This window comes from Phyllostomus hastatus, unplaced genomic scaffold (assembly GCF_019186645.2).
Source record: "Phyllostomus hastatus isolate PE091 unplaced genomic scaffold, TTU_PhHast_1.1 phas_contig_329, whole genome shotgun sequence".
NCBI classification, from domain to species: Eukaryota; Metazoa; Chordata; class Mammalia; order Chiroptera; family Phyllostomidae; genus Phyllostomus; species Phyllostomus hastatus.
Window position 1 is genome coordinate 4,930,626 of NW_025333854.1, and position 24,397 is coordinate 4,955,022.

The 24,397-nt window shown below is 42.9% G+C and overlaps 1 protein-coding gene across 1 annotated transcript in view; it reads left to right on the top strand.

Annotated features, from left to right (window-relative positions):
- Nucleotides 1–24,397, top strand: part of HCN1 (hyperpolarization activated cyclic nucleotide gated potassium channel 1) — a 319,381-nt gene that overhangs the window by 248,586 nt on the left and 46,398 nt on the right. Inside the window, exon 5 of the mRNA XM_045839971.1 lies at nucleotides 12,594–12,740. Coding sequence (XP_045695927.1) covers nucleotides 12,594–12,740 — 147 coding nt within the window. The remainder of the gene's footprint in view (nucleotides 1–12,593; nucleotides 12,741–24,397) is intronic.

The following is a 24,397-nucleotide window of genomic DNA, read 5'->3' on the forward strand; positions in this document are numbered from 1 at the left end:
AGGGAGAATGAGAGAGAGAAACATCAATGTGCGGTTGCTGGGGGGCGTGGCCTGCAACCCAGGCTTGTGCCCTGACTGGGAATCGAACCTGCGATGCTTTGGTTCACAGCCCGCGTATTGCCTTCTTAAACACTCACCGTGTCTTTGACTGGTTTCACCAAAAGCCATTAGTTTTGTTCTGGGTGAGTCTGACAGGCAGTCTGACAAAGGTGGTACAGAGTAGGTTGCAGGTGATTGTGTGCAAATAGACCCTCAGTACTTGGAAAGGTACAGTTAAAGAATAGATCAGATCACAAGGAAAGGAGCTAGGTAAACAGCAGCGGCAGCAGACAAAGACAAGTTAGTGGAAAGACAACAACCCCGCGCATCCTGGAGCCACTGAAACGAGACATGGCGTCAGAAGGAGCCTTACGTAAAAGCGGCACAGAGACGGGGAGAAATCCAGGCAGCGACTCCTGTACTATGTATAGTAGAGGAAACCTTATGCGCCGCAGTTACCATGAATCATCACAACAATTTAAACTATGTTCAGCATGCTCTAGTGGGAGCACATTTCAGAGCATGTACTGGATGCTCTGGCCATAGAGCACAGGGTTTGAGAAGGATCTCGAATTGTGGAGGGCAGAGATCCCCGAGTCTGAGATCTCTGGGGAGACAAAGAAATGTCTTCATGTTCTTTTTTATGTAACATGTTGACATGTCTATAGAAACACTTTAATTTTGTACCCTTTCGTATTTGAACTTCCTTCCGTGTCTCTCGAGTGGCTTTCTTTGTGCCAGGTCAGGAGACTGGTACCAGTTAGGTCAGACAAGTTAGGGAACTAGTATTTAGTTAGCACCGCTCTATGCCATATAACATTTAATTCTCAAATTAAGTTTCTGCAATCTCTGTTTTACCATTTTGTTAGATGGAGAAATAGAAGATCAAGGGATTCCAGTTTAAAAAAATTATGATTATAAAAACCTTCTAATACCCACAAAAATATATATGGGTACTACTATTTAGACATTTGATTTATATTTTTATTAATTTATAACCTTCCAGTTATCACTTCCTTCTTCCAAAACTTAATGCCAAAGTGCAGGAAAGATGTGAAACAATTTATCTATCAATGATTTTTCTAATCTGAACTATAATACTGTGCTGGAAATGTGCTCAGTGTTTTCTGAAGCACTGAAAATATTTGCTTTAGTGCAGAAAGAGTTAAAGTGCTGGAATGTTATTTTTAAGGTAAGAAAATTGGGAGTCAGCTGTGTTAAGCTTTTTAGTAAAAACCTTTACTTTATAGTTGTTTGATGGTCCCAAGTTTGTTTCTTTCCAAGTTTATTTTCATTTTCAGAGGTGTTATTTCTATTTTTTTAACTTGATAATATTAAAGAAATATATTTATTAGTCAAATGTGTGAGTGGTTGACTGTTCCACATGAAGTTTTATCTGTTTGAAGAACAAAAGCAGACTTTGATGTATACTCCATTAGCAGTAAACTAGAGTCAGTGTTCTATTGTTAAAAATACATAATTCTCAGGCCCTGGCTGGCGTAGCTCAGTGGATTGAGTGCGGGCTGCGAACCAAAGTGTCGCAGGTTTGATTCCCAGTCAGGGCACATGCCGAGGTTGCAGGCCATGACCCCCAGCAACCGCACATTGATGTTTCTCTCTCTCTAGCTCCCTCCCTTCCCTCTCTAAAAATAAATAAGTAAAATCTTTAAAAAAATAATTCTCATACTATTTTTCTCAAGTAAAAATTAGCTGTGAATCTGTTTGAATTCTACCCAATGAAAGAAAAATTCTAGCCAGACCGGAGTCTTCTAACACAGTGTGGTTTGTTGCTGCCATTTCGGTGTTGTTGCAAACCTGAAAACTTGGTCTGACAAAGTGCAGAGCTGAAATCACTCATTCTTAGAGGCTTTCTCCCGCATCAGCCTTAGTCAGCTGAAGCTCGAACTAAAATCCATTCCTCGCGCGATCCAGAATGATCGAGTGAGTCGGTGATTTTCACCCTTCTGTCCCTGCTGCCCCTGAAATGCAGAGACATTGAAACACATGCACTGGAATGTTCTGGGGCATAGACTACAGCCTGTTGTCTCAATATGAAAATTTCCTGAGAATGTCAACGTTTACAGTATAATCTACAATTTATTTTAATGTTACAAGGCTTAACTTTGTCACCATGATGCAGGAAGATTCGATATATGTATTCCTCGTTTTCTCTGGGACTCTTGTATTCCCTGCTATTCCTGATGTTCTCCTGACTTCCAGAAGAAAGATACTGAGCAGACTGGAGCCCGGGGAGCAGGCAGGGTGGTAGGTGACGGGAGAGCAGCGGAGGTGCGTCCACATCTTTCCCTCTGAGCCTGGGACACTTGGACGGTTTTACACAAAGACAGGTCATGGGCAGACCTACATTTTCAAAGGGCAGCTCTGGCCCCTGGGCTGAGAATAAATGATGAGCAGTCAGAGGGGGGAGCCGAGAGCACATCCAGTCAGGAGGCTTTTCACGTCTTCCCAATGAGAGGAGACGAGTTGGACAAAGTTTGCATCAGTGTGGATGCACGGGCGGGGGGTATCTTATAAAAGATCCAGAAATATCACTCAGTGATTTAAACATCACAAAAACATATATTGATACATGCAACCACAGGGATATATCTTGGAAACATCATACTAAGGGAAAAGATGCCAGGTGTAAAAGATTACATGTTGTATTAGGCCATTTATTTACGAGTCTAGGATAGGTGAACAAGTTACAGGAAATAGATCAGCAGTTTCCCGGGGCTGGTGTGGGGGGAAGCAAGACAACCACCGAGGAGAACGAGAAAACTTTGGGGAGTGATGGAAACGTTCTAAAACTTGGGCATGACAGTGATTGCTTATGGAAATGTATGCTTAAAGTGAGAATGTTGTTCTATGTGAATTAGACTTCAATCAAGCTAGATGTAAAAATAGTGTATAGACCACAATTTATTGACAGAAGTAGTATATGAGGGAAAGAAGTGTGGCAAAACCAACTGCAATGTTTTTAGCCTCGGCTACTGCTGGAAAGTCATTATGTGATATGCAGCGATGAAACATTATACGGTAATATGAGGTTTGGGGGGAGGATTTCAGCTTCGAATTTGTTAAATGTGAGCTCCTTATTTCATATCCAACTAGAGATACCAATTAGGCAACTGGACAAAAAGAATCGGATTGAAAGAAGTCTAGTCTGCAGACATACTTTTAGGACTTCTCAGTGAACATGTACAGGAGGGGACAAAAGTAGGCTTATGTTGGGAACTGCCCTGACTGGTATCAGGAGCTGAAACCCCCACCTAGGCTAAGGCTAAGGGAACGCCCTTGGAACTGTAAGCCAGCAAGGAGACAAAAGCTTGTCTTCCTGGCAGGAATGCTGCTTCTGCTGCTTTATTCATGACTGAACCCCCAAAAGCTTGATCGGTTAGCCAAAGACGGGTAAGATTCCCCACGGGGGGAACGACCTAAGACAGGCACAATCACTTTGGGAGGCCCCCCAAGAGAAGGACTTGGGGGGCTGCAGCAAAAGGGGGTGATGGACCCTCGCTCCTCGGCTTTGACATAGCCTGAGTTCTCAGTGTCTGGGAGAAAACCTCCTTGTCTCCCAGTTGCCTTAGTTCCCTTGCTCCACCTAAGCCTGAAACAATGACAGGGTGGTGCAGCTCTGTGCTGAGAAGTGCGGATTCCCCGGGGTGATCAGGCCTAAGAAAGAACATGTAAATTACTGTGAAACCTTCTTTGTTTAGAATGCTCTCAGTTGAATGAGAGGGGTCCTAGGAGGAAGTTATTTTGTTCCTCAGTCTTACAGCTCTTTGACCCCGACTCAATAGACCGGCAGAGTTCTTTGTTTTCTATGGTTCCTTACTTCCCCCTAATGAGTACTGTACTTTACCTGAATAATTATGCAGAATGAGCCCAATAAAAGCAGGTATGGACTGTAAATCGGCACGCTCCTCACTAGAAGGGGTGGCCATTTCGTCCCTACTTCTCCACAGAAACTAGTTTGTCTCTGTGCATGTTTTTTCTTGCGTGTTTATCGTCCAGCCATCCGCAGCATTCCGTGATCACTGCTGGCCGGTGACCTATGCAACAGGCTTATGGTTGTGAGTGCATGAAGCACTACGTTAATAATGCTGTTGGAAGAATCATGACCTGCATGTCTTTTTCCACGCACACAGCAGTAATGCTACTTTCCCCAATCCCTGTCTTATTTAAGCCAGGAGAATAGAAGCTGACAACATCTCCTATCAATGCATGTTGATTAGGAAGAGAAGAGGAGGCACTAGAACAATGTTCAAAATTCTCTATCATTTGTCATTTCTTTTTAAATGTCCATAAGCCACCCCCACTTCCCAGCCGAACTGTAGGCAAATGCCTGGCTAAACACCGTGCAAAACAGACACTCATTAATTAGCAGAAGCTCTCTCCTTTCCCTTGGTATTATTAGTCATGATGTTTAGGATGCTGGCACAAAAAACAGTAGATATTGATAAATCATTGCCAGTTCAAATGACGCATTCAATTTGCATTACATATACACACTTATACTCAGAAATCCATATATATATACATATATACGCACAAAATGTAAACATACATATGTATGTTTCTATATGTATGTGTATGTATCTTCTTTTGAAATCAACTGCCAATGCTCAGGTTTTGTTCAAGTTTGCGCCATGCGTAAGTAAGACTCTATGGTTTTTCTCATTCTCCAGGGCTATACTTAGCACTTTCTTCTAATAACACCCCTTACTCTCTGGTAGGTATTTACCAAAGGTTATTATAGTAATTACATATTGTAACTTCCCCGGGGGGTTAACGCAGGCTTTTAAATTGTTCCATGGTGAGGCCAACAACTGATGAATACCCAGGTCTGAACATGGGTTTTGACGGGCTGCATTTAACGTACGTGTGTGCGGCTTCATTGCTTCTGATACCACATCCGTCAGGTGAGATAAATGCCATAATCACATCCATTTTAACCTTTTATGTATTATATACTTAATAAAATTATGCTTTTAATTTGTACCGAAGGAATTAATCTTTGTTGGAATTATTCCCTCCTGGAAAAACAAGTTAATCCAAAGGAGTGCACATTTTAAGTATTTTAAAAGCTCCTTTCTTGTGCTATTTCTCCATGGTAATTTACTGATGAGTCATTTAATTCTTTGTCCTCTTTTAATTATTCTCCAGATGATATTTACTCGTAGTAATTGTTGTGTATCCTCAGATATTCAATTGCTTTAAATTTGGAAAGCCAGGGACAGTGAAACAGAAGCAGTGGCTTAAAAAAAACAACTAGAGAGACGTTCAAAGTAACTCAAGCTGTAACTAATGCTGGGAAACATCTTAACCAAAAATAATGAAGAATATCAGTGACATTTTAATAACATTCTTAGTTTCAAACTATTAATCTTTTTAATGTACTTATACAGGGATTATGTAAATAATTTATCACCCATCACTAAAAGCTTAAAAAATTGTTTGAGGGTGGTGGGACAAGGGTATTGGTAAATATTAAAACACACGCGACACACTGTCCAAGCATTCCATGAACACAATTTAAAAAAAAATTTATACGATTTTAATGACTGTTCACTAGTCTAAAAGCTACAGTCATGAGTAGCCTGTAAGATTTAACTTTGGTGTGAACTATTACCTCTAGATTTATGACTAACAGACTTCATAGTTTAGGAAATACTTTGTCTTTCATCATCTAATTTTTAAAAATTAAATGACAAATCATTTAAAGTTAAAGTTAATAACTAAATTATGGACCTTCCAGCTACTTCAAATAAGGCATCTTATCCTCAGGGGGAAAAAAAAAGACTAGACATTTTGTCACTCTTGATAGGTGTTTGATTTTTCTCTGTAATGTAAAATTAGAATTTTTTTAAAAAAGTAAAGGAGATTAAATGTATTACATATATTTGGCCTTATCAAACAAACTTATATCATGTCATATTTGGTAGTACTTCAAAAATGTAATTTAAATCAGGTACCAAATCAAAACTAAACAATATTGTCTACAAAAAGGAACATTTTAGAACATATATAGCTAATCTAGCATATGTTGAATACCTACTATATGTGAGTTGCTATATTAGAAAATAGAGATATAACAAGGAAAATACACCTCAAGATGCCTATGGTCTAGTTAAGAATATATAAAATTTAATAAGCAATTATGATAGTGAGGAAAGAACCAAGGAGCGGGTTTGGTGTGGTGGGAGTTTAATAAATGCCCCACCTAATCTAATCTAGATCTCTCCACTGGGAGTTTCTGATCACCGGCATAAGCACCATTGAGGACATTGTGAGAAACACCAAATCTCAGTTCCAACGCCACCCAGACTGAATGAGAATCTTCGTGTTGGTAGTATCCTCATGTTATTTGAATGTGCATTAAAGTTTGAGCCAACTCAAGTAGTAGGGAAAATGCTCAGAGAGAGTGTCAGTAAATGGGGATGGAAGGAGACCCAACCTGGGGTGAGAAGAGCTCAATCTAATATACAGACGATGTACTGCAGAAGTGTATAGCTGAAGCCTGTACAATTTCATTAACCAACATCATCCCATTACCCTCGTAAATTCAATTGGAAAAATGGGCTCCCAAATGGCAATGTGGTGCCTTTATGGAGAATCAGGTAAAAGTCTTGGCAACAGAGAGATGATTATCCTGTAACCCAGATCTGTAGCTTAGCTCCTGGTTGGATAGAGAGTTGTGGGGGAGAAAGGTGATGACTTCAGTTCTGGGCTTTGTGTTTGATGTGCTTTGAGGTGTGTTTTAGAAGTAGATGCTTAAGGGGAGGATGGACATATGAGTCTGAAGATCTGAAGTCAGTTCTCTGCTGGAGTTATTGATTGGAAATTGGTGGGATATTGACAGTAACTCAAGTCAGACAGGGGGAGGATTGCTCAAGGAAAATATGTGAGGTGAAAATTTTAAGAATGTCTTTGGGTATAGTTCTTGGAAGCATCAAAATATAAAGAGACCTCAACAAATAAGACTGCAACAAGCAGCCAGAGAGGACGGAGGAAATAAGAAGAGCATCTAGGTGGAGTATCCAGGGACTGTGATGCCTTGTGGAGGAAGGGATCAATGATAATGTTGTCTTAATTTGGGTTCCCCTATAAGCCTAAGAAAGGGATTTGGGTGTAGGTGATTTATTGGGGAGTAACTGAACAAGCAGAGTGGGGAACAGAAAGAGTAAGAGTGGGATAAACAGAAAGCCAGTGAAGTGTATTTGATTGAGTTGTTTTCCAATATGGTCAAGTGGCCTTGCACTTGCTCCCACTGACACCCTTGAGGAAAGATGTAGAATGTACCCCAGAATTGTCTCTGTGTGGGACGGGAAGCTATGACATCAATCTGTAGACTCAAGCCCCTCATTGGTTGAATGTTACGTGAGTAGCATTACCTGTACTTGCCCCATCCCTAAACATCCATGCAACTCTACCACGAGCTGAGCACATTTTCTAAGCCTTTTAGTTCTTAGGCAGAGACCCTGAGGTGGACCATCCAACAGAGGTGTAGCTGAGGTAGGTCAGAAGGGGGCCAGCTGTGAGGACAGGGGGGTTGGGAGGTCAGAAGTGGGCCAGCTGTGAGGACATGGGGCATCAGCAGGGTCAGCTGCTAGTGGTCAGTGCTGCTCAGATACCAAATAACAGCATCTTTGCAAAGTATCTAATTATCATGGTGATCATTGGCAGATCATTTACATGTAAGGAATTCCTAGTGGAGTAGAAGGAATGGAAGCTGCAGTCTGATATTTAAAGGTTTAATGAGCAGTAGGCAGTGAGATAATGAGTGCAGACCACTCTGTCAAGAGACTGGTTGAGAAAGGAAAGGGAAAAACTTGGGCAGTAGATGGAGGGGTGCTTGTGCTCAACTGAGAGAGCCATTTTTTTGAAGACAGGAACATCAGGGAGTGAATAAGAGCACAAACTGGATCCAGATGGCCTAGGTTCAAATCCTGACTTCACATCTAATTAGCTGTGGGACTTTCTACCAGTTATTTAACTTCTCTGTAGCTCAGCTTCATCATCTGGAAGGTGAAGATAATGGTAGCAAAGCAAATATCAGTAAACTGTTTAGTTGCGTGCCTGAAAAAAAAGTTTGTAATATTCAATGATTACTACTATTAATCATTTTAAATGAATGCTATGTTTAAAAGCCATTTGGCTAGAATCAATACATAGAAGAGAAAGTTGAAGTTGTAGGGTAGATACTGAAGCTGTAGGATAGATAGCATATAGGGATAATGTCCCTAAGGAGCAAAGACAAGATACTCAAACACCACCAAAAGGTTAACTTCAAAAGAGGGAAAAGACACTGTTTCCATTGTTGCAAGAGCAGAAGGAAGAAAAAATAGGTGTCTCTCAAAATGAGTTAATAGGTGGTCTTGTGTGGAAGCTTCTATGTCTTGGGAGCGGTTAGGTAAGGGTTGCATGGATGTAGCGCCACCTCTGTGGGTGAAAGAAGTTGTTTGGGGTGGGGGGAAACGAGGACATTTAGACAGCATAAACTGCGTTCAGTGGCCCATTTGATTTAACTTGCTAATTTTTACTTTTATGTAATTTGCTCCCATAATAAAATGAGAAGTGTAACTTCTGACTCCCACCTTCCAGTAATCCTCAGTGTGCAAAACGATGCCTTGGGCCCGGAAGGTGGTTCTTTTCATCCTAACTAAGATCGCTGTGTCATTTCCACATTCGCTGGCCAAGGTCCAGTACCCCCTTTTCTTAGAAACTTTGTCCTTCTTTGGATGGTGCTCATCATTTTTTTTTCTGGGTCTGCTCTCACATCTTGCTGCCAAATGTCAGTTCCCTTAGCTTGATCACCCTGATTCAACCACTGTTAAAATACAAGTTCTGCTTCTGCACCTCCCCTGAGTCATGGACCAAGTGTGTATTTTCTCCCCAGAGAGCCTGACCTACAGATAAGCATTAGAATGTGTGTGGACATCTTCACCTTAACTTACCAAACTGGATTTCCTCTCTTTCTCTGACTCTCATTCGAAGTGCTTCCTCATGTCCTAAGATAACACTGTACTTAGCATAGAGAAGTGGCTCTGATATTTTAGTGTCTCCAGAGAATGTTAAAACACAGACTGCTTAGCATTTGTGATTCAGAGTTTCTAATTCAGTAGGTCTGGGGTGAAGACTCATGTGCATTTCTAACAAACCCCCTGGTGATGCTGGTATTTGGCAGCCGTACCCTGAGAACCATTAGCACACAGCAGTCGGTTGGTATTTGTTAGATCAATGATTGCTGTAAGCCAGTGAATGGTTAAAATGAGTGATATAGGCTCAAAAACCAAACTTGAGTCAGGATGAGTAAATGACAAAAAATGTTCATAGAAACATGTTCTGGAGGAACGAGGGAGATCATTGGGCCCAACACCCTTCCGAGGTAGATTAGGAAACTGAAGTCTAAAAGAACGAGATGAGCTTTGTAAGGAAAAAGAACTGGATTCAACCAAAAAAATAAAATAGTTTTCTAGGTAATATTTGTATGTAGCCAATTAAGGATGAGTTCTCCAACTCCAGACACAGACATAGAGCAGATTATTTTAGGTGAGTCGGCCTTGGTATACCGGCGCAGGTTTGTCCCAAATGAATAAGATCCGGCTGAACTGTAACGCTGCCTCCCATAACCCTAAGACGCATACGAAGAACTGAGAACTCTGGAGTTCAATACTCTGGGTAAGTTAGAATTTCTCACCACGCCAAGCAATGTTTGGGCAGGAAGCTCTTTGACACAAGCAAGCAGGGACTGCTTGACGCCGACTGGTCCAGAAGAAACGCATCCTTTGTTTGGCTAGAACCGAAAGGACGTCTCGTCACTGCAGCCGGCGCCCAAACTGTAGTGGTCTCATTGTCTGCGGTGGTTTTATTATTCTCCCAAGGTCAAGTGTTTGGCAGGACTCACCAGATGGTAGGCTGTACCCTCACAGGTGGCTTTTGTTTCAAGTCAGCGGAACCGTGTATGCAACAGGGAAAGAGACACACAGGAGTGTGGGAGGCTGAGGGCCTTCCCCGGCGGGGTGAGCTCTTCAGCGGCTCCATCTCGCAGCGCCTGGAATGCGCTGCGTCTCTGCCTTCCCCCACCAATTCTTTGGCTTCACCCGCCAAGACCTGTGCAGCGAGCCTTTGTCTGGGGAGAGCTCACCAACAACGCTTTTCGTAGCTCTTTATCTTGTCAAGCCAGACTAGTCAAACCAAGGAGGCTAGTTGTGAGTCCTTGGTGCAGAAGTTAACCTTGCAGGTCTCCAGGGGAGTTTTAGCTCCTACGCAGTACATCAAACACTTCTCTGCCCTCTTTGGGGCTAAGAGTAACAATTAGATACAGATGTGTCTCTAGAAATGAAAATAGAGCTGTTCCAGAGCAGCTGCAAATGAACTCTGTCCTGCAGAGCGGTGTGTAGAGAAGGCTCCAGAAGCTTCCAGGGGCCAAGCAGATGGAATCCAGGTCCCCAGAAATGAGCTAGCAAGCTAGAGAGGTTAAGTTCTTTGGAAAATGTCAACCCAGTGTTTCCCAAGTACGTACTAGGAACCACTTATACGCAATGACAGTGACAGTATCAGTGCCTGGTTCTAGAAGGCTTAAGTTGTAATCTAGTTACTTCAGATATTGATACATAGATAAAGATAGAGAGAGAGAGAGATACATAGAGAGAGAAAGAGAGAGAGAGAGAGAGAAAGGCAGGGTTTAAATACTTTAGGGGGATAATGTGGTGACCAAATAAAGGAAATCTCATGACAAAGTTGTGTTTCTTTTTGTTTTGTTTTGTTTTCTCCCTTTTACTCCCATTCCAGCCCACCCACCACAAAGTTGTATTTCATTAGTTGATACTAATTAGTTGATTATTACTGATCAGTAGTAGTTGATACTAATTAGTTGATTATTGCTAATTAGTAGTATTTCATTAGTTGATATTAGTTGATATAATATCAACTCAAAGGGAACATCCAAACAATATGAATATTATATCCAAGGAAACTATATGGGGAAAATTGAAGAAATACAATTCAGTGGGTTGCTGTTTCTCATAAATATGTCTGTTATCAATTATAATTATAATTACAATAAGTATGAACAAGGCGTCAGAAGACCTAGATAGTTCGGTCAGAACTCTGTTATTAGGAAGATTTGAGAAAAAAAAGTTTCCCTAGGTAACACGTGAAATATGTTTTGTTCAAGGAAAGAATCTTATTCCAGTGTCTGTACCTGGTTTTGTTACCTACTGTTTTATCTGGACTCAGTTTTATCATCTGTGCAGTGGAACTAAGTCTGAGGGCTTTTACTAAGTGTGGTCTCGCGATCCCCTGTTTCTGAAACACTGAAGGAGCACTTCTTGGCCTCACATGCCATGCGCCATGGGGAGGTCCTGAGGGGCAGGTTCCGCTCACGAGGGGCTGGACGCAGCCCGGCGTCCCCTTCTCCGGAGCCCCCATGGGACCTCGGTGCTGCTGTGCTCCTGCTGGAGTGGAACAGCAGCTGCTTCTTCTCATCTCTACCGTATTTTACTTCAGTCTGTATTTCATCTGTTTCATCTGCATTGTGTTTCATTAAGTTACCCTTTCACTCCCCTTATACCCACTCCCCCCAGCAATCCCCACCCTGTGGTCCATGCCCACGAGTCCTTTTTCTTTTTTGCTCAACCCCTCCACCCCCAACCTCCTCCCCCACCACTAGCCGTCATCCTGCTAAACGATACTGTCTCCATGGGTGTCTGAGAGTGTGCGTGTGAGTTCACAGTGGCACACACATCCAGGGACTCGGTGTCTGGGGTTGAGCCTGAACGTGCGCCTTCCCAGAAGGCAATCCCGCGTCTAATTTTACGAACAATCAAGTTTAAGCGCTGCTTGGTTAAAGGAACTTAAATGTCTCAGTAAACTTTCCGCTCTGAAAGTACGTGGGCCCAGCCTCACCCTCGTGCCCTCCTACACCCTGCGCTGAAGCGTGACGCGCGGCCCTACCCCAGCAGGCAGCTGTGCTTCGGAGCGTCTGCGACTGGCGGAGAGTTGCCAAGCGCCCTGCCTCTGTGCCACGCGTTGACCGGGTCTGACCTTTTCCCACGGGGTCTGTGATAAAACCTTTCGTGCGTGGTACCCAAAGTTACGTGATTCTTTCTCTAGACGAAGACTCAAAGAGCAACTTCATATACTTCTTTTGGAACCCAGCTAAAAATGAAATACATATGTATATATTGATATATATATATATATATATATATATATATATATATATATATATATATTTGCTGTTTGTTTTTTGCCCATCACGGGCTTTTCTGAGGCTCCACCCTTAAATTCACTCTGGACTCCTTTCACGCCTTCTCACCGTAATATCTCAGTTCATTACAGGAAACATTTACCTAAATAAATACCTTCCGCGGTGTGTGACCCAGATGGGGAACATTACGACCCAGTCCCTTAGCTCCTTCCCTTTAAGGAATCACTCCCTTTTGTTACTGTCATTCAAGTGTCATTGAATACAGCACAAAGTGGCCTGATGGCTTCTCATTCCCCATAACAATAGTCTCTAATTTTCCTTTTCCCTCTCCTTACAGTACAAGCAAGTGGAACAATACATGTCATTCCATAAGCTGCCGGCAGACATGCGCCAGAAGATTCACGATTACTACGAACACAGATACCAAGGCAAAATCTTTGATGAGGAAAATATCCTCAATGAACTCAACGACCCTCTGAGAGAGGTAAGCGGTGCCGTCCCGCATCTCCTTGGTCTTGGTGCGGGACGTCGTCTCTGTTCTCTTCTCCAGGGGAGCCCTCACGTCCGTGCTACAGCGTGACTCAAAAGAAATATCAGAATCAAATAGGACCTCTTTTGTTGCCCTTATCATTGTTTATGTTTTCCCAGATACATGTTTTTAATTGTTAAAAAATACTGGGAAACGGTTTTCATTATGACCCTCAGAGCTGTTTATTTCTGTATCCCTAGTTATTAAAACTCCTCTCTGTGTTCTGATTGTCTACATCCGTCCAGTCTTCCACTGTCTTGTCTACTTCTTACTTAACTGTTTCTTTATCTTTTTGATTTCCACTGCCCTTCTATGTTCATCATCCCTGTCCACCCCCAGGACTCTGCTCACAGAGTTGCCTAACCGGTTGCAAGTAACTCATTTCTTGGAACCTCATTATAACACTTCTCTGACATCGTCTTCCTTCCAGTTTTCCCCAGAACTATCCCCCCGCCCACTGATGTGCAGGCCACCCCTAGGCTGAAAGGGCATTCTCTCTCTCTTTTTTTTTAATCTGTCAATTTTTTCTTTCTTTTTTTAAAAAAAACTTTTATTTATTTATTTTTAGAGAGGGGAAGGGAGGGAGAAAGAGAGAGAGAGAATCAATGTGTGGTTGCCTCTCACATGGCCCCCACCAGGGACCTAGCCTGCAACCCAGGCATGTACCTTGACTGGGAATCGAACCTGCGATGCTTTGGTTTGCAGCCTGCGCTCAATCCACTGAGCTATGCCACCCAGGGTGAGCATTCTCTTTATTGTTCACATTTCTTACACAGCTTTTGCTCTTTTTTCTTTCTTTTACTACCAACCTTCTCAAAAGGTGCCTGATCTAAGCATTGCCTTGTGGTTTGATCTCCACTTCTTTACCATAATTGTTTCCTCGAAATTATCAGTGACCTGTTAATCAGCAAAACTTTTGCCCTTGAACCCTTGTTGGTAGCATTTAAACTGTTAACTAAACACACATTCTGAATATTTTTTTTGGAGGGGGAAGGGTGGCTTTAACGCTGAATCATTACTGAGCCATTGATGTTACATTCTGCCTTCCTGAATGTATTATTTTATTTATTTGAGTGTACACTTCAGTTCTGTAAATCTGACCTACACGTTCTTTCCATAAGCTCCATTTTCTTAAAAGCTACATGCGATCACCTGGCCCTGTACATACGGTAAGTTATTTAATAAAATAATGCTATCATTCAACACTGAACCATCATGTCTTTGGAAGTCTCTCTGTAAATGTTTGAGTGATTCTCTCAAGTCACTGGAAGATCAAAGGTGGGTCCTTTTTTGAAACGTTTTGTCCTCCCCACATTCAGCCGTTCACTAAAGGCTATCAGTTCATTGAGGCGATACCTCTGCGCTGTCCCCCGGCGCCTCCCCCAGCACCGTCACCTTGACCCCATTCCCGTCACGGGGACTAGTGGCTCTAGAGCCAGTGACCTCGTAGCCTTTGGTCTGTTTTCTCCACCGTTTAAAACCTCATCGGTGCCACATTCATCTCCTTTTATGGATACAGTACAAGCTGGTCATTTCTCTGCTCCAACACTTTCAGTCTTTACGTTACAAATTAAGTCAAGCAAAGCCGTGCCGGGCCCTGACCCGGGCCCAGTCTCCAGTCTTCCTTCTCCCTGGCGTCCTGCATGTTCCAAAGCAGCCTCGGGCCAAGTGTGCAACTTGCTGCTTCTGCAAAGACCAGTGATAATTTCTCACCCTGGCATCCGATGTTCCCCAGCAATGTCTCATGTGCTAGCGACATCCTGTTGAGTAATACTTCTTTATTTATACCTTCTCGATTTTTCAGACTACACAAATGCCATATGGATCTGATCATTCTTGTCTCTGCGCCCCCAACCGTGCACTGAGTCCAGAGATGTAGGGTGCTACTTATCCATTCTGTGTTATCACTGTTTTTTCTTTTTTTTTCTTTTTTTAAATAACTTTTTAAAAATATTTTTTAAAGATTTTAATTATTTATTTTTAGAGAGGGAAGGGAGGGAGATAGAGAGAGAGAGAGAAACATCAATGTGCAGTTGCTGGGGGTTCTGGCCTGCAGCCCAGGAATGTACCCTGGCTGGGAATCGAACCTGGGACACTTTGGTCCGCAGCCCGCGCTCAATCCACTGAGCTACGCCAGCCAGGGCCTATCACTGTTTTTTTCACAGTTGTTTTCTCCACTTTTGTCTTAAAACTTCCTTAAAAGCAAAAGCCATTTATTTTAATTTTTTCTTGAAATTTCTAGTACATGTTCCATGTAATAAATGCTTACTAAATATTTTCATTCTAACTAATGGCTTTACCATTTTGAATGCATCCACTAAAAGTTATTTATATTTTTCATGCTTTTTTTGAAAAGCCTTAAGATATAAGTTAAGAGTTTTGGTAATAAAAGGAAATAAATATCTGCTATGCTAATGATTAGAGTATTTTCTCTAGAACATCCTCAATGAAATAGGGATATATAAATCTTTATGCTTTGGGAAACATAAATCAAACTTTTTTGTGTTTTACAAAAGTAATATGTTGTTTGTTTATTTGTAAATCTATCCCTATGTTTTGCTTTATCTCCATGGGATGACGGAAGTTGCATTGAATCCAAATCCCCTTCATAATTAAGGGGCATAATCTCAGGACTTAGGGACCAGGTGGGATCCTCAAGGGCCTAGAGGGAGTCAAAGGACGGTGGTCAGGCCACGGTGTGGGGACAACCATAACCCAAGGGGCAGCACCAGTTCAAATAGATCAAAACATAGGAGGATACAGTAAAACTAAGGATTTATTTTAAAGAAGCAGGGGCAAGTTAGGATTCTAGAATAAAATGTTCTGGAGGGAATACAGAAAGCTGATAGAAAAATGATCTGTAAGGCCCAGTTGATGTGGTTCAGTGGACCAAGTGCCGGCCTTCAAACCAAAGGGTCACCAGTTCGATTCCCAGTCAGGGCACATGCCTGGGTTGCGGGCCTGGTCCCTAGTCGGGGGGGTGTGAGAGGCAACCACACATTGATGTTTCTCTCCCTCTCTTTCTCCCTCCCATCCCCTCTCTCTAAAAATAAATAAAATATTTAAAAAATTAAGAACTCTAAAAAAATGAACCCTAAGAATTTGTATGTTTAAATGGGAAGCATTCCTCTGTGCTAGAAATTCTTGATATAATGCAAAATCAGGATAACAATAAACTTTTCTTAAGTATGTATGTATTATTAACTACCTTCTCTTGCCATGCTTTAATTTACTCTGATCTTTGGTAGAAAATATTCCACTTTTATTTTAAAGATTTTATTTATTTATTTTTAGAGAGGGAAGGAAGGGAGAGAGGGAGAGGAACATCAATGTGCAGTTGCTGGGGGCCATGGCCTGCAACCCAAGCATGTGCCCTGACTAGGAATCGAACCTGCAACACTTTGGTTTGCAGCCCGTGCTCAATCCACTGAGCTACACCAGCCAGGGCTTAATATTCCACTTTTTATTTGTCCCCCATAAAGCCATCTACAGACATAACTCCAATTTCCTCATTTCCTGCTATTTTCCTATCATGAATTACAATGCATTGTTTTCCTTATATTTTCAAATGCCATCACTCAGGGTCTCAGCATCTTGAACGGAGCTGCACAAGTACACCCTAAACTTTTCTCCCTGCCTTTGATATCAAATGGCTCAACTGCATCCCACCTCATGGCTATCATATTGACTGATACAAAAAAAATAAGTTGGACGATTTTACTCTCTTCTTAGAACCTAATCATGACCTTCAATCCCCTGCAAGAAAAAGTCCAAGCTTCTTGACATGGCACATGAGACCCTCCATGGCCTGACTCCATCTTTGTTTCATTGCATTCTTGCTTCATCAACGGAGCCTTGTTCATAATTTTGAAGGCAGGGGATGCTTTTGGTTGCCTCTCTGCCTTCCTTTATGCTACCCTCTGCCTTCAAGCCTTTCTGTTCAGCTCGCCTTCCCCGTTCTATCAAACACTCTTACAAGGCCCGACCTTCTTCCTAAATGTACCCTCCATCACTACATTTATCATTTGACAGTTTCTCTTTTCAAACTAGGAGCTCACTGAGTGTACAGACTGTGTCTTACTCTCTTTGTGTCTCTAGTGACCGGCAGATAGTGAGAACTCATTAAATATGTACTGAGTGGATGACCTTCAATAGAATTAAGAATGAAAAGCAGGGTAAGAGTCAGGGCTCCCAAATGAAAACAGAGATCCTAGAAGTGGAAGTATGAAATGCTTAAACGTTTAACACCTCAGAAGAAGAAGCTGAAAACAGCATTTTCCATTTATTTGCTCTTCACTTTTCGCTTTTCTGGCCCTGGAATCACACAAAGCCTACATGTATTGTTACTACTGAATTCGGGATTTATTAGCAAAGAAGCAGGATGAGTAGAATAGGAAAGTAAGGAAAGACGTGGGCAGAGGCTCAACAAAAGTCACTATTCAAAGAAAGCTGGAATCTCAACAAGCCAGACATGTTTTCTAAAGAAAAGTTCAATAAAAAAAGCTCAATAAAGAAAAGTTCAATGGGAAATACATCTCTGCTAGTACCTGCTATATTGAAGTCGTAGTGGTAGATCATAAGAAATATTTTAGTTTATTTTTATCATTTTTAATTTATTTTTTATATTTTGTTGTACTTTTCCCTTAACATTTACCCTCATACTCTCTTCCACCTTCCCCCTCCCACCCCGCAGCTGCCACACGGTTGTCCGTGTCCATGAGTTCTTTCTCGTTTTTAAAACTTTGCTCTATCTCTCCATACCCCACCCGCCCCCAAATTTAAAAATTGTAAAATACACATGACTCCACCTTTCAAAAGCTACATTCCCCCTAGAGATGAGGCCTAGACTTACGCAGAAGTGTGTCTTGGTCACTGCTGAGCCTCCAGTGTCTCGGAGATGCCTGGCACGTGGAAGACATTGAATGACCGGCACGATAAATGTCGATGAGTGAAATGAGAACACGCACACAGGGGAAGCTGGATTTCCTGATATATGTTTTGTGACAGGAGGGAAGGAAATACAATGTGCTTTGTATACATGTGCACGCACTACATACAATTGCTAATCGTGTGTACAATTTTGAGTCAACAACCATCGTATGTTATAATAAGACTTTTCACTTAAAATTGCTTTGTTATCTGGAAGGCTCATTTTTATGAAAGTATTTCACATAATTTGGGATTCTAACGTATACTTAAGAACAGTGATTTTTGCTAACACAAGTCTGTGCGCTCAGGGATGTAGAAAAACGAAAGGTAGGTCAAACCTTCAGAATCTCCAAAACTTATACAGAAAACCATGTTGCTTAAAAACAGAGAAAGTACAAGTAAAATGCAATGTTCAGGAATGTGAAAGTTATTCTATATTCATAATCAATTAAGTTCCCATTATATTTTGTCCATTTTATTCCCCAGCCTTTCTTTTCAGTGGGTTTGAAGAGTTCAAAGTACAACATTATTTTAGTATGTAAATTGACAGGAAGAATTATGAATGTGTGTGACCATTGAACACCCTTATAAAAATTTTATGTCATGCACACCCTGGCTGGTGTGGCTCAGTGGACTGAGTACCTGTCTGCGAACCAAAGGGTCACCTGTTCGATTCCCAGTCAGGGCACACGCCTAGGTTGTGGGTCAGATCCCCAGTACAGTGCGCGAAAGACAGCCACACATTGATGTTTCTCTCCCTCTCTTTCTACCTTCCCTTCTGTCTAAAAATAGATAAAATCTTAAAATAAAATAAATCTTATATCATGCATATGGAAATTATTTGAGTAGATATTTCAAAAGCACTGCTTTATTGAAAGCATTGTCCTATTTCCATTTCCGTGGAAGAAAAAAAATGCCTTACCTTTTTCCTATGTCAGAGACAAATTTCTGAAATATCTGTAACAAACACCTGGCTTATTCTTAACGTCCTAATCTCAACGCCAATATTACCTCCCTAAAGAGGCCCTCCCTGCAAAGTTCACCCATGCTGACTTCCTGGTGCTCACTCTCATCACACCAGCCTCCTTCTTCTGGACGTACCACTCTGCCGTTTTTGGGTCCCTATAAATTTATTTCTTAATTGCTCACTCTGTTATATGAACTCTGGATCCAAGAAGGCAAGGAATTTTTCTTGATTTCCACTGTCACCCAGCCCCTAGATAGCGCGTATTTAAAAATTACTTGCTGGATAAAATACAAAAGCAAATTAAATAAGGGTCTCACACTTGAGACTCGTCTCAAAGAAGCACCGACGGTCAGAGCTTGGAGGGGGCACTCTGTCAGCCAGAGAGTGCACTGACATGGGTGAGAAGAGCAATGCCCATAACCATGAAGTGCTGTGGCCCTAGAACTTTCTTTTTTAATTTTTATTTTTTTATTATTGTTTGAATACAGTTGTCTCCATTTTCCCATCACCACTTTCTCCTGCCGTACCCACCCCCACCCCCCACCCTCAATCCTGCATCCTTTGGCTTTGTCCATGGGTCCTTTACACATGTTCATTTATGACCCGTGAGCTTTCTTAGTATCACTTTAGATTATGCTGTGGACGCGTCGTTTTTGATGCGTAACTAGCAGGTGCTGGTGCCTCCAGACCCCTCTGTGATTTTGTTTCGGTGTGTGCACCGCACACGAGAAGGTCCTCTTTTATGTGCAATTGTTTGTATTTCCTTTTGAACTTGCTCCAGGTTGATGTATTAGTGATTTATTTCGCCGTCCGCTTGCGGGGCGAGGGATAGTTCAGTAGAGCACCATCATAGAAGGCATATAAATATTCTGTCCAATCTTTACAACCCTATAAAACCCATGGAGACAGAAAAACAAATTTTATATTGCTTTGCCAAGTCTGACTGGAATGTTGTCTGTGGCTCATAAAACAAACGTTGCTGGCTTCCGTGCCCAAACCTAAGTGGTGATGCACCCCAGGGTACAGAGGACTCCGAGTGGCGGCCACATGCGTGTGTTCTTCATCTTTGGGGGGCACCAAGGGGCCCGCACACCGGCTCCGCTGGAATTGGCAGAGTCCTGGGAAGTGACTGGAAAGTCATCTTCAAACAGTATCTTCATTTCGCCGTGCACTAAATTACATGGGCCAGGAAGTAAAGGAATAACTTTAAATTCCTGAGAAACACTCTTAAGAAGGGACCAGACACTTGGCATTTCCTATGCTTTGTGATGTGTTGCCTGAAATCTGTAACGGCCGCTGTCCAGTTGCCCTGCGGCTGTGCCGAGTCAGAACTCCACGTCTGCAGAGCAGGGGTTCGGTGACATCTGGAAGTGTGGGCTCGTGGAGGACTGGAGTCCCAGCGGCTGCCTGGCCCGGCTGTCCCTGGAGAGCCCTCCCTGCCCCTGCCTAATTCTCAGAAACTCCTGCTTTCCCCGGGTTGTGCAAAAGTATTCGGGGTTTATGTTTTGAAGAGTTTCAATCCCTTTTATGATCTTCCCAGTGCCTATAAGAGTGACACGTATACTTTCAGTTCTGTAATGAGCGATGGAGGAGAACCTACCCAAGGGGGGCTACGAGCCCAGCCCTGACTCCAGCGCCTGCTTCAACTCCCGCTCCACAGCTCACACTGCACACAGCTTGGGACTATCTCGTGACTTGTATGGACTTCCCTTTCCTCTCCAGAGGATGTCAGTGATGGTGATAATAACTACCTCATAGGGTTGTTATAAAGATTAAACAAGCAACAGATATGAACATTTAGAAAAATACCCTGACTTGTGTGGCTCAGTGGGCTGGGTGTCCTCCTGCAAAGTGAGAGGTCATGGGTTTGACTCTCGGCCAGAGCACATGCCTGGGGTGCAGGTTTGGTTCCCGGTCAGGGCGCGTGCAAAGGGCAACTGATCGATGTCTCTTTCTCTCTCACATCAATGTTTCTGCTCATCCTCTTTTCTCCTTCCCTTCCCCTCTCTCTAAAAATAAATACGTTAAATCTTTAAAAAATAGCTAAATAAAATAAAAGATTAGAAAACTCCTTGGCATAACGTAAGTACAAGTAAAATTTAATTCTTGGTGTTACTACGCTTCAATGAAGAGCAGTCCACAGCCCAGTCCTCATGGTGCCCACAGCTCAGTGAGACACAGAAGTTTAAGCCGCCATCACTGGTACTGTCCTCGCTGTGATAGGGTCATTCAGAGGGTGTTGGCCGTGCGTGAGAGGGACACCAAGTCCAGCCTTATCAAGACTCAGTTCTCTTGGAATTTATGGAAACAATCTGCTAGTAAGTTCTGCCTTCATTGTAACAGCCAGCTTTCTGGAGACAATGTCTTCGCATGACAACTTGGCACCGAAACGTCAGGACCAGGAGACTGATGAATGTTTTAGTGAAGGCAGGCAGTTGAGTTAAAGCTGAAAACCGGTCAGATTCAGCGAACTGCACAGCTCTGCTTATGAGAACCTGTTGGAATATGGACAAAGCTAGAAGGTCTATTTTTAACACGATCAGATTTATACTGATTCGATTAGAGCAGAATGCAAACTTAACAGTGGAGAAAGAGGTTAATGCCCTTCCGAGCCTGTCTCCAAAGTTCAGAACGGATCTATTTTTACACAACGAGTGTGAAGAGCCATGGCTGAAAATAGGTACAGATCATGTGTCCTGGGAGAATATAGGACGTCAGTATATTTCATTTTCGCAGAACATGGCTGAGAGTATAATCCTGTCCTTCTGACCTTTAATTTGTCAAATAGACCGTTAGGGAAGATAGTATAATTTGCATGTGTATTTATTTAGTGCCACTCTAAATAATTTTTTAGAGTATGTATTTGTCCATTTTTTAAATGCCTTCTAAAAATGGTTTCAGGCAAAATTAATTACAACGAGCTAGAATCCAGGACTGTGAAGCTAGACGGAGATCTTATAAATGGTCAGGTCCTCATGCGACAGTCACAGTAACAAAAGGCTAGAAGAATTATGTAAGTGGCCTGGCTGGTTTGTGGTCACATTACCAAGCAAAGACATGGGGTCTCCTCTGTTTGGCTGAGAGTTTTTCTTCTGCATCCCTAGTCTCTAGAAAACAAATAGACACACACACACACTCCAGAAATTATCGATTTCTTAATGTGGCCGAGACATTGACCCAGGCACGATGGGAAGGGAAATAGGAAAATGTAGTTTTTGATCTCAGAGTTCTTACCATATACTTGTAGAGACAAGATATAAATACATGAAATAAATATGGAGAAAAATTAAAATGTATTCCTAAAAATACAAGACAAGTAGAAAGTCACATACGGTTATTTGCCAGAGAAAAGCAGATAATCCATACTAAAATTCAAAATAGATTAAAGGCTTAAACATAGGGAAAAACCTTCCTAGCGTGGACCCTTGCCATGATTTTTTTTTTTTTAGATACAACACCTAAAGCACAAACAAAAATATCAAAAATGAGTTGGGTTATATCAAACCAAAAAGCTTCTGCAGGGAAAAGAATCAACATGAAAAGGTAACCTAGGCAATGGGGGAAACTTTTGGCATACTACACATCTGACGAGGGGTTCATCTCCAAATTATGTAAGAAACTCATACAAGCCCTGGCTGGTGTAGCTCAGTGGACTGAGCGCGGGCTGCAAACCAAAGTGTCGCAGGTTCGATTCCCAGTCAGGGCACAAGCCTGGGTTGCAGGCCATGACCCCCAGCAACTACACACTGATGTTTCTCTCTCTCTCTCTATCTCCCTCCCTTCCCTCTCTAAAAAAATAAATACAATCTTAAAAAAAAAGAAAAAAAGAAACTCATACAACTCAATAGCAAGGAAACAAACAGTCCAATTAAAAAAATGGGCAAATGACCTGAATAAGCATTTGTTTTTCCGAAGAAAGCATTCACATGGTCAGCACGCACATGGAAAGGTGTTAAACTTCCCTAATCATTAGGAAGATGAAATGAAAATCAGTGACATGTTGCAAATAATATTACCAAATGCAAATCAGTGTGTGATTACCTCGCCCCTACTAGGTCGGCTGTTATTAAAGAGACACGAGGTGAGGGTGCTGGCGAGGAGGTGGAGGGAGGGGGCCAGGGGGACGGGAGGGGCGGAGAAGTCACCTGTATGGTGGTGATGACGGGGCGCCAGACGACCCGGCCCTTCCCTCCAGCTTTCCTGCCATTGCTTCGTCACGGGCCCGCCCCCCAATATTGCTCTGCATGGCATTTTTTCTTATTAAGACTTTAGAAGATCAGTCCTGTATGAACATTGTGTCACTCCATTCATAGGAAGTCCCTGGAATGGGAAAATTCGAGGGACAGAGGGGTGGAGGAAAAAGGGACTCCGTTTTTACTGGTCACAGAATTTCTGTTGGGAAAGACGAGAAAGTTGTGGCTGGAGAGAGCGGGGATGGTGACGCAACGTGGCGCACATACCTGTGACTTGTACACTTGGGAAGAGTGAAGTAGGCAAAACCGTAAATATTGTCATACATATTTTTTGTAAAAATTTAAAAATGAACCTTAGAAAGCAACACCCAATCCTGTGGCTCTACTCCAGAGCCATTTCCACCCGCCTGCTGCTCATGCCCAGAACGCCCAAGACGCCTCACTCTCACAACCAAAATGAAGCAAAACCCTTTCTTCGTATTACGAAACACCGTTTTTAATTTCTCCGGGAGTGAACAGCAGCTCAGAGGTGGTTGGAGTTTGTGGGTTGCATCCCTCCGGGGCCTCACCTTCCGCGCCCAGTGCTGCTGGGTCTCGGGAGATCCCCAGAGGGGGCGCTGCTGCGTCCCTCCCGCCCCTCTCACCGGCCTGACTGGTCCTGTTAGTTTGCCTGGGCCCCCGTCACAAAATCCAGCAGATTGTTACGTGGTGGAAACAACAGAAACTGTTTTCTCCCAGTTCCGGAACTTGGGAGTTCAAGCTCAAGGTCTCAGCAGATGTGGCTTTTTCTGAGGCCTCTGTCCTTAGCTTGCAGGCCACCGCGTTCTCCCTCGGCCCTGACATCCCCGGTTCTCCGTGTGTGTCCCCAGTCCCTGCGGTAAGGGCGCCAGTCGGCCTGGATAAGGGCCGGCCCTAACAGCTTGTTTTTAAGCAATCGCGCCCCCCCCCCCACCCCACCCCAGGCCCTCGCCCCTCCAAACCCAGTCACAGGCCGAGGTATTGGAAGTTAGGGCTTTAACACATGAATTCAGGGCGTGCACAGACCCTTGTCAACACGCGCAGTGCTGCATTCAAATCCAATTAAAGCCACGGGAGAACGAGAGTTCGATGCGTCTCAGGACCTCTGCCTGCTGGTGGAGCTGGCCTGCTTGCCTCACGTTTACGCACACGCGCACGTATTCTTCGGCACGGATTATTTCTATTCCTGGCCTGCTGGTAAAGAAAACGGATACATGCGGATTATATTATAAAATTTCAAGTACAGCTTTTGTCAAATTCTCCAAAGCACCTCCTCTAAGAATCAAGTCTTTGAATTCACTCTGCTCTCTGCCGGTCCTGGTTTAATAGTACTTTTTAGTTTAGCAAACGTGGGGACATCTGTTTGCTGCATCTGAGTTTACGTCAGCCTGTTCTTACTCTGTGCGTGAGGCTGACTCCCATTCCACGCGTGTGAGTCTCACACTGCTGACAGCTGCAGGCGCGGGGCCGCCTCTTCGGGAGCCCGCGGCCCCTCCCCGAGCCCC